An 11,192-nucleotide genomic window follows, 5' to 3' on the forward strand; every position below is an offset into this window, starting at 1 on the left:
GGCCGACCGTGTCAAAGTCTCACAACTCGCCAATATGTGCTCGTAATTACCAAAGTTAGATTATTTGACCATACTAACAAAAGCAGTTCCATGATTTCTAGTCTCACCAACCCTTTCCCCCGCTCTTTCCAAGTTCCAACGGCCCTGCATGCTGCCTATAAATAGTTGCCGCCACTGTCCGAACAAATCGTACAGCACAAAAACCGCAAGCAACGCACGCAACAAGGACTCGTTCGACATCGAAGCTCGAGCTAACCTTGGCAACGTGCTACAATCTCTCTCTTTCTCTCTCTGTCGGTGATCAAACGTGATCAACGTCGACCGAGCAACTACACCCAGCTGCAAGGTGCAAGCCAGCTAGCTAGCTCGACAGTTAGCAATGGAGGTTACGGTGTTGGGCTCCAAGCTCGTCAAGCCCGCCTACAATGCCGGCGCGGCGCCGGCACCTTCCACCGAGTACATCCCTCTGTCCATCTTCGACAAGGTGACGTTCAACATGCAGATGGCCATCATCTACGCCTTCGCCGCGCCCGCGCCCTCCACGGCCGCCATCGAGAACGGCCTCGCCACGGTCCTTGCCCAGTACCGCGCCTTCGCCGGCCAGCTCGGCGAGGCGCCCGACGGCACGCCGTCCTTCATCCTCAACGACCGTGGCGCGCGCCTGGTTGAGGCGACCGTGGACGCCGACCTCATCGACATGGCGCCAGCGAAACCCACGCCGGAGCTGCTCAAGCTGCATCCTGACCTGGAGGCGGAGCACGAGGAGGTTGTGCTGCTGCAGCTCACGCGGTTCCGGTGCGGCTCCCTCGCCGTGGGGTTCACGTCCAACCACGTCGTCGCCGACGGCCACGCCACCAGCAACTTCCTCATCGCCTGGGGGCGCGCCACGAGAGGCCTCCCCATCGGCCTCCCTCCCGTGCACCACCACAAGGACCTCTTCAAGCCACGGTCGTCGCCTCGCGTGGAGCACGACCACCGCAACAGGGAGTACTACCTGCCGTCGCCCACCGACGTCGTCGGTCACCACGGCAATGCCGCCGACAACATCGTCATCCATAAGGCGCACTTCTCCAAGGACTTCATCGCCGGTCTCCGAGCCAAGGCGTCAGAAGGGCGCGGCCGGCCGTTCAGCCGGTTTGAGACCATCCTCGCCCACCTCTGGCGCACCATGACACGCGCGCGCGACCTGAGCCCCGAGGAGACCACCAAGATCCGGCTGTCCGTGGACGGGCGACACCGGCTCGGCCAGCCGGCGGAGTACTTCGGCAACATGGTGCTTTGGGCGTTCCCGCGCTCCACGGTGGGTGACCTCCTCAACCGGCCGCTGAAGCACGCGGCTCAGGTGATCCATGACGAGGTGGCGAAGGTGGACGGCGCATACTTCCAGTCGTTCGTAGACTTCGCAAGCTCCGGCGCCGCCGAGAAGGAGGGGCTGGCTCGGAGCGCCGTGTGCAAGGACGCGCAGTGCCCGGACGTGGAGGTGGATAGCTGGCTGACGTTCCCGTTCTACGAGCTGGACTTCGGCACGGGGAGCCCGAGCTACTTCATGCCGGCCTACTTCCCCACGGAGGGAATGCTTTTCCTCGTGCCGTCAAACTTCGGCGACGGCAGCGTCGATGCCTTCGTACCCCTATTCCAAGAGAACCTCCAGGCGTTCAAAGAATGCTGCTATTCCATGGAGTAGGTGGCCTAACTGTTTATTTGCCGAAGAGACAGTGAGGCATACATTAGTTCATTCATTGAGAGGGTGGCAGGAAAAAATAATGTCTTTTCTTTTTTCTCTTTGAGAATTGAATAGTGCTACTGTGTGTACACAGATGTTATCTTGTACAAGTACGTAACACGAGTTTTCAGATAATTTTTTTCACTAGCAAAAGGGTCCGTGCCTTGTAATATAAGAAAATAAAAATAATCTGCAATAGCTATGACCACGTTTTGCTGCATCACCGAGATATACTATCATTCTTTTTCTTATTGATTGAGACATTCATTTTTTTTAAAATAACTACATACATTTCACAAAGAAGAAAGAAGAAGAAGAAGAAGAAGAAGAAGAAGAAGAAGATAATTGTATATACCTTGGCCAGAGTCGGTTACAAACATAGCCTGGACGTATCATCATCGAGAAACCGCGAGAGCCTACAGGTGTCCCAACAAAAATGCAAAAATACCCCCAAAGAAAAAGAAGATACAATCTGGTTCCGAAAGGCTTAACGCAAACCAAGCCAATACCACTTGCTAACCATCACCGCGGTTGAGACTAACAACAACCAAAATGTTGAAAGCCACCAAATCTTGAACCGAGAGCACACCATCGTCCGAATCAGTTTTCTGAGTCGAATATGAAGCCCGTAGCAAATGAATAGGTGTTCTGGCATGTTGACAGGGGATCAACACCGTGCATCTCCTTGGCTCCAGCTCCAACACCCCTCGGTCTGATGAAATCGAAGAAAAATCATCATATCTGCGGCCACAAGCCACCAACCAAATACCGGGCCACCAAATCTCCCACCGGCCGTCGCGGCCTCATAAGAGATACATGTAATGTATTTACGGACAATGTGCATGTCCGAAGTGTTACACTTCAAACATAAAAGCATGGAACGGCTTCTCCATGCATTGGATTTGTGTTGGTGTTAGACATAGACTAACAAAAGAAAAGGTGACATATTCATTCCCATCATAAATAGTTGACTAATTTAAATATCTAAATGACCTTTTGAGTTAATTAACCACATGTAAAGAGGCAATACCTTCATTAGTTACAGTATATATTATTGAGTGCCTAAAATCTTGAGGATCGTTCATTTATGCATAGAAACTAAGAAAATAGTTGAATAAGAAATTGATGTTTAATTCGTATAAGTTACCAAATGCCCATTCGTGATTACAAAATTTCATCTGGCCTTGTTTTCACATCAAGCCCTATAAAGCTTAAATATTACCAAATGTTCAGAAATTCTAAAAAGTTCATGTTTTCAATTTTTTTTAGAAATTTCAAGTTTTGTTCAAAATTTCAAAAATATTCTTGTTTATAAAAGTGTTTGGAATTTTCAATAAAATTCTTTTTTAATAAGAATTTAAAAAAAAAACATTCTTTTAAAAAAATTCACAAAAATCAATTTTTTCGAGAGTGTAAAAAAAGATATGGATGTTTCAAAAATTGTTTACAATTTCAAAGAATGTATCCTCTTTCAAATTGTGTACACAAATTCAAAAAATGTCCTCATTTACAAAAAAAACTTCAGGAAATAATAATATGTTCCTATTTTTCAAAAATTGTTCACAAATACAAGAAAATATTCCCTCTTTTAAATTACTCACAAATCGAAGCATTGTTCGCATTTTTGAAAAAAAATTAATGTGTGTAAAAAATGATAACTAACAGAATTATTCTGAATTTTAAGACATGTTTAAAAAAAATAAATAATATTCCGATATACCCCGACAGTTATTTCTTGAAAATTTGCGCGGCTATATAGTCAGAAAGACTCACAAGCTCTACTATTTAACTATATGCCTCCATGAGAAATTTGTCTCTAGTTCTATTCCTTTGTAGCTCACAAATATTATAGGATTTTTTTTCACGGCCGTGCATGGCTGCTACTCCATGTGCCAGCCCAGGAGGGGCAATTCTCAAATGTATTTTGCCAGCCGTTATTATCTGGGCCGGCCCAGGTGAACAATATCGTGAAATTGTGAACAAGTTTTCAAAATCATGAACATTTTTTTAACTCGTGAACGTATTTGAAATCGTGATAATTTTTCAATTTCGTAAACAATTTTAAAACAATTCAGACATTTTCTAAAATCATGACCATTTACTGAATTTATGAACAATTTATACGATTTGTAAACACTTTTATAACAATGTCACAAAAATATCATATTTATTAAATGAAAAAAAATAGAATAGATGAACATTTTTTTAGAAGTTTCTGGAACAAAATTTTAAATTCTCAAACATTTTTTTATTTAATACAAATTTTTTGAAATGCATGACCATTTATTGAATCAACAGTCTTGTTATGAATTAATAAATTATTTTGTCATTCCCAAACAGTTTCTGAATTTTTAGCATATTTTCCAATTCATGAACATCTTTTGAATTTCATGAACGTTTTGTTCACTTTCATTAGCATATTTTAATTCACAAACTTTTACAAAATCATAAACATTTTTTATTTCCTGAATATATGCTTTTAAAATTGTGAATATTTTTTGAATGTGTGAAAAATAAGAAACTGCAAAAAAAATAATCCACAAAATTTTTATGATTTATAGAATACTTTATTTGAAAATTCTCGTTATTAGATTTTTTGAACTTTTTTGGTCACAAATTATTTGAAGTAGAAAAAAGAAAAACGAAAAAGAAAAAATAAAAGTAAAAAACAAAATTAAAAATCCAGGCCACCCGGACATGGGCCGGCCCAAACGGGAGCACAGTATAGGAGGTCCCTAGTGTGGGCCCGCCCATGCTGGGGATTCTCCTGTGTGATTTTTTTGTCGCTTATAAATGGCATTGGTGGGTAATATTTTACAATTTTGGAGGCAATTTCCGTGACGTACAGGGAGAAGCACTAATCACTTTATTAGTAGATATAGATTATACACCGATATACTTTATCCTAGCTACTGTGTTTATCAGACCTGAGCATTAAACTATAAAACCGCCGAGTTAATTGCGCAATATTCTAAAACCATTTAAAATAATTGGCTTTTAAAAATGGAATTGTATTATGTGCCTTACAGAAGTATTGATCATGGCTTATTTCAGCCTATTACTTTGTAGGAATCTCTCCGCACGAAAGCTGTTTCACATTCTGGAGTACATCCGAATATGAAATCACCCATCAATCCTGAACTCGGTTATTTTGTCAAACAATGGAAAAATCGTGAACATATGGTATTACGGATTGTGAACATGCAATTAATTGGCCACTGAAGGCAAATTTTAACATGGTTGCTCTTACCTCCTCTTTGAAAATGTGAGATAATAATATATAATAGATTGAGTCGTTGATTTTATTAAATAGTGACTCTAAAAAACGAAAATGATTCAGTTCGGGCTTTGCCCCCCGCCTGACCTTTAAAAAAGAAATGCCTTGGACTCACCTTGGACTCCCGGTGCCCCCATCGGTACTGCTAATCTGGGATGTCAGTGCTTCCTCGAGCCTCCACAACAACACCTGGTCTTTGGTGGCGCTCTCTGTTGTACGGAAGATTTGAGACTCGAGAAATTCCACGGCAATCCTTCACAAGAATCAGACCTCAACTTTAAATATTTCTCAGACTTTACGCTTAACAACATAGTTTCAAGGAACCACGGCAAGAGGTAACCACCATGTCAATGTAGCAACGCCTTTCCCGGAAGTGCTATTCTGAGCTCGCGCACAGGTGCGCTCGGTATCCTTCCTGCACGTCATTCTCGTGATCTATAATCCCACGTGTATAGGCACAGGTATTATTCTCGTATATGCGTGTATGAACAGTCGCACGGGCCCATGTCTGGCATAACGGGCTTGGTACGCCGTTTATCACCTAGGCTCCGGCTCAGACGTGGGCGCAACGTGGTGGGCCGTTACGATGCGGATTCTGAGCCCATGCCGACCGTTGTCTCATTTATTCTTCCGCACCACCGCACCCGCAGACCAATCTTCCTCCCCACGATTCGTTCCTCCACTTTTCTTCTCGTTGAGTATTTTCTTTGCCGAAACTGCATCCAGATTCTGCATTAGATCCAATTTTGTAATGCCTGACACTGAGAGAGATAGCAGGGTAGGAGCCATGGCAAGAACTCCCCTGTAGCGTTCAGACCCCTCTTCAGAAGAATGATGGAATGGCTCAACTGGTGCAGGCATACGCAGAGGAGTAGCTACCCCGCTGCTTATGTATTTTTCCTGCCCTTTTTTCCCGCTCTTGCATTTTGACCTTCGAATGGGATCGGCATAGCACAGGGCGCGGAGCCTCGCAGTCGCATGCACTTGTCAACAAGGCACATTGCTACCTGTCCACTGTTTAATTTGCATGTCCCATCTCATTAGGCAAACATAGCCAACCTCTATTTTTAAAGTTCGGTGAACAAGAATCATGTTTGTTGCAAAGGTAAGCGCAGTCGTCAGACTATATGAGCCAGGTTAGCAAACCAATGCACACGCATGTTCAGTCTGTCAACAAATAAGGATGAACTACCATATACCATATACTAGTACCTGGTGATCATACTGCCGAAACATTCAGAATGCATGACCATAATGCCAAACATTTCACAAAACAATACACCAGCAGCACGCATACTATCTTCAAAATCAGTTCGTAAATTCAGAATGTGCTTCCACGACCCTGCAAATTTCAGACTTGTCAGCACCACTGTTCGAAAATTTCAGAAAGCATGACCATATAGCCAACAAATTCAAATAAAATAACACAGCATCGTGTGACAGAGTTTCGTGTTTATTGTAAAACAAGCCATCAAGGCATTGTTATGACTAACAGCAGACCAGCACACTCAGCAACCATTTAGGAGTGCTACAAAGGGAGTAACCACCGGATACATTTTGTTCTACAGAATTACACTCTTCACGAAAACAGCACATAGAAAAACTTGAAGCGACTGATCAGATGGCGCTCATCCGACGACGGCTTTAGTCTTACTGTTGTATGACTTTGTAAGGTCTTGTGAGAATAATTAATAAAGTGGCCGTATGCATCATCCAGATGCAGAGGCCGGGGGTCATCCTCCTTTTCTAAAAAAAAGATGGCGCTCATCCATAGATCACCTACTCTTTTGTAGTTGTTTCGCCTGTGACCTTCAACGCCACAATTTTTGCACCTTGCCGGTTTGCGAACAGGCTTCAGGATATCGCCAGGTCTGGGCAGGTTGTCCTCTTATGCCCCTGCTGACGACATATCGTGCAGAACCTCGTCCATTTGCTTAGACCCTCGTATGGCGCCTTCTCCTGGGCAGTTGTTGGGCGACCCATCTCTTTTCGCTTCTTTGGAGCCAACAATCCAGCCAGCATGTTCCCACTTGTTCACTGAAGTAGCTTCAGCATTCAAAGCTTCGATAGATGCACCTCCACTTCCATCAAGAATTGTCGCCTGCACTAGTGCCTGATTAACGACATCTCCATTTTAAGCTATCCTCCTAGCCCATCCTTCACCTCTGCAAAGTGTTGCATATCTATATCAAGCAACTCTTACTGAGAGACATGAATTTCTCACAGGCCTCAACACTTGTGTCACCCATCCGCGCCAGCTCCATGGCATGCATGTACATGTTGAAATGCCTGAAGCTGAATGGGTTATTGTGGGCATTATCTCTCAGATATTAAGTAAGGTGAGGCGGTAGTATGTCGCGTGCATCTCTGGTCCACCGCTTGACGATGTGTTTCTGTGGTATCTCTATTATATGAATGAAATCCAGCACCTGCACATTTTAACTTTCTCCGTTAGTTCACCATAGGCTGTGCACAAATGTGTCCAACCGCAAAGTGACCATACCTTAAAACATAGCTGCATAGCAGACCCATGTGTGCAAATGGCTCACACTCACATTCAAGTTCATCACCCCCTTCCAGTACATTTACCTCGTACGACACTGCAGGACTTTTCTCTCCTTGTAGCCTCCATGTGAATCGCACGATAAAGTTTCCCCTTCTCAAGCTCTTCAACTTGGTATGCCCCACACTCATAGAGTATATGCCCAAACTGCTCGAACATAGCTCATGTGTATATCTTACCAGGATGACGATCGATAGCTAAGTTTGCATTGTAGAGGCCTACTCTGAAACACAGATAAACCAAATTAGTTACTGGGCTAGCAGTTCATATATACTGTCAATCATCAAATAAATCTTACTATTTGTGTCTGTTTCTCCTCGTAGTTCTCCTCTGCTTCCCTGTCAAACTGAAGTCTCATGTACTTCTTGATAAACATATTCACTGGACAACCCGGTGGAACATTATTCTTCAGCATGTTGTTTGTACGTTCACTGCGCTGTGTGCTGGTCATCTTTGCACAGAAAACACCTTTGAAATATGGCTTCTCCCACTTATGCCGTATTTCATACAGTTGCGTCATGTATGAGTGAGTCTTTAGATTGTATTTCTCCACCAAGATCTTCCAAGCTTCCTCGAATTTGTCGATTGTAAGCATGTGATTCACTACCTTGTGGAACTCTGCCCTGAACTCACTCTTCTTGGTGTACAATGAATTGAGTGATTCTTTTGCCTTTTTTTAACACGTGCCACTTGAACCATCGATGCACCAGTCTGAGGCATTCCATTTTTATGGCAAACTCCATTGCGCAGCATTGATCTGCACAACAAGTTAAATCATATTACAATCCATGTTTCAAAAACATCAATCCTGAAATGGATGAACCACACATTTTTTGTATTATAAAGGTTCAAACATGTCAGAATTGTTTTGGGCGCACTCACTCCCATCATCCTAACAAACTCCGTGAAAACCTACTCAAATGTTTTCTCTTATTCATGACGAACCAAAACCCCAGCTAGGATGATACTCTGAAAATGATTGTTCACACTGACGAATAGACCAAATGGCATGTTGTACATGTTTGTTCTGTAAGTCGTATCGAAAGTAACGATGTCTCCAAAGAATGTGTGCTGCAACCTGCTGCTCACATTCGCCCACATCAAATTTGTTATCGGACCATCGTTGTCTGCTTGCACACGATAAGTGAAGTGGCGATCTCTTGAACTGAGTTCTGCGAAAACCTCCATAGTTTCCTCACATCATCTTCAGCCCACACCCTGGTGATTTTGCCACACAAATTTTTCAGAGCTCTTTTTGTAAAGGGGGGGGGCTTCTCCATTGAGCCAAAAAAAAACTTCCAATAATGCTGTGTACTTTTGCTAGGTTCACATTGTTCTGGCGCAACTGCTCAACCAGATCTCTGCTGTAGACATCAATGTGCTTGTGCAAATGCCAGTGTATTGTCTGCCCATATGTTGGACACAACGAGTGGTTGTGCTGCTCACGATGCTCAGCTATGTACCAACCATTGGCCTTTGAACGGAGCAATCTTATCAGTGTAGGGCATTCGCATCGGCACGATCAAGTGTCCTCCACCCCGGGTTTTCCCTGCAAAACCATTTCCAAGAAAATACCATGGGTCATGTTTGATGAACTGCAAGAGCAATCAGATTAATACAATTTTACGCAACTATGGTTATGGTGGAATACCGCACAAACACAAACTTCCATGCATTTTGTCCTCTCCACATTCAGTCTGCTCTTCCCGTGCCTTATCCCGAACGCCTTCTCCCAGGAGTGGATATTGTGAAAGTCATAGGCCTCGCCGAGCGTATCAAAGCTTGTGCCAATTGCAGGCACGATCACAATCTCCCCTGGTTTCTCAGCGAATCCACGATTAGCCTTCCACAGGGCGCTGGAACGTCCAGGGTTAGGCGTCCTTCCTGGAGCAGCTGCTCCAATTCTCACCCTGTTTCTTAAATAAAAAAAATCACTTTTCCCAACATGTGTTTATGCTAAATACAACTATATTCATCAATTGGTCTCCACACTTCTCAAATCATTTTCCATTTATGAGGGATGATCCTTTATGTTTGTGTCCAACTCAAAGTCCGATATTACAGTTTATCAACTCAGGTGCGCTATATGCTTGCTCATGTCAGGATCCAATATGCAGCTAATCAATATTGCTCAGACTTCTTTTAATCATCAGGTGCATGCTAATCTATGTACCAATTTTAGGTTCCACGGAATTTGTTTGCACTACAAGAAGCCATGAATGAAATCTGCTGCCTGGAAGACAGAATAATCATGTGAGCAAGTCAGTTTATGCAATTTTCGAGATCACCCGGCAAAACCAAATGCCATGATTTTCCTTGTTTAGTCGTCTGTTCGGTGCTAGTATGTTCACTACTGGCTAGAGTGAAAGCAACAAGGTCCAAACAATATATTAAACTCTTAATATTGTTTCTATCCCAAAAATATGCACCTAAAATCTCTGTTTGCAAAAAATATTCAACAATTCTGCAGGTCAATTCATGCATTTTCTAACTACAACTTGATAGAACAAATAGTCCCCAAATCCAATCACCCTAATCCAAGAGATTACCTTCTAGTCCAGCCTGGAGCCTTTGGATGAATCGATTGGTCGGATGCATGTGGTTCAACATCCCTTTCGCCCGCAACTCCCCCCTCCGCTGCACAGATCTGGCCGTCCGTGCTACCCCCTGCCATGGGGGGCAGCTCATCCGCACCTATCACCACCGCGGGGAAGCAGAGCGGCTCCATCGGAAACTCGTTGTCGCTTGCATCGGCCAAATCTAGGACCATCATACATATCCTTTTTTTTCAAATCTGGCATGAAGGAATAGCAGGCAGTAAGGATGCGTGGGGGGAGGGGATTACCTCCTAATAGGCTGTACATGGAACTCCATTATTCCAACAAACCGCTGCTCTGCAATCTCCGCGCCCGCCCCGCCGCCAATATCCGCTGCTCAGAGAGCCATAACCGTCGATGGAGATCCAGCAAATCGTAGCCAGAGGTAGGAGACAGCCCGGCACTTGTCCTCATCCGTCATTTACTCTTCGGCCTACCGCCGCCTACCGGAAACCTGAATTCCTGAGCCACGGATCAGGAGAAGATCACGGTCCCGAGCCACGGCTCGGGCATTCTCCCGTCACGGCGGCATCCACGCGCTCCGGAGCTGTCGTCGCCTATCGACCGTATTTCCTTTTCACATGATTTAAAAATGGTCGACTGCCTGGCTCAGTAAAGTAACGCGTCCCATCCCGATGAAGTAACGAGCCGCCAGGATACCATGCTCACGTGTGCTCGCGAGCAGAACAACCCCTTCCCGCCTTTCCCCATGACTTGCCGCTACCTGAATCTATTTATCTCTTATCATTTACATATTTTCCTACATCTACACTTCTTTTTATGTTTTTTTGTAACATAATTGCTTAACCTCTACCTATAATATGTACATGGTTAATGTTAATTATTTGTTCAAGATTTAATATGAATAATTATGTAGTTGAGGTCGAAATTTGACATCATAGTTCATTGTAGACCTGTGACGGGATTTAAAAAACCGTGCTAATAAGAACCTAAAAGTACACTGTGAATATACCCACGTACCCCTTCGCCCTAGCCTCATGTGGCCAAGGCGCTCGGGTTTCCTTGCCTCTT

At 44.0% G+C, this 11,192-nt stretch overlaps 2 protein-coding genes across 2 annotated transcripts; one reads left to right on the top strand and one right to left on the bottom strand.

The window, feature by feature from the left end:
* The first annotated feature begins 200 nt into the window (after positions 1-200).
* On the top strand, positions 201-1,876 carry LOC123107588 (putrescine hydroxycinnamoyltransferase 3-like). The gene has a single exon (XM_044529561.1). The coding sequence runs from the start codon at positions 380-382 to the stop codon at positions 1,682-1,684; it is 1,305 nt and encodes a 434-aa protein (XP_044385496.1). The 5' UTR covers positions 201-379; the 3' UTR covers positions 1,685-1,876.
* A 4,486-nt stretch (positions 1,877-6,362) lies between these two features.
* On the bottom strand, positions 6,363-10,732 carry LOC123107589 (uncharacterized). Its single transcript, XM_044529562.1, has 5 exons — positions 10,409-10,732; positions 10,113-10,323; positions 9,215-9,473; positions 7,504-9,112; positions 6,363-7,429 (listed from the first exon to the last, which is right to left on the bottom strand). The coding sequence occupies exons 1-4, from the start codon at positions 10,425-10,427 to the stop codon at positions 9,086-9,088; spliced, it is 516 nt and encodes a 171-aa protein (XP_044385497.1). The 5' UTR covers positions 10,428-10,732; the 3' UTR covers positions 6,363-7,429; positions 7,504-9,085.
* Between the last annotated feature and the right edge of the window lie 460 nt (positions 10,733-11,192).

This window comes from Triticum aestivum, chromosome 5A (assembly GCF_018294505.1).
Source record: "Triticum aestivum cultivar Chinese Spring chromosome 5A, IWGSC CS RefSeq v2.1, whole genome shotgun sequence".
Taxonomy (NCBI): Eukaryota; Viridiplantae; Streptophyta; class Magnoliopsida; order Poales; family Poaceae; genus Triticum; species Triticum aestivum.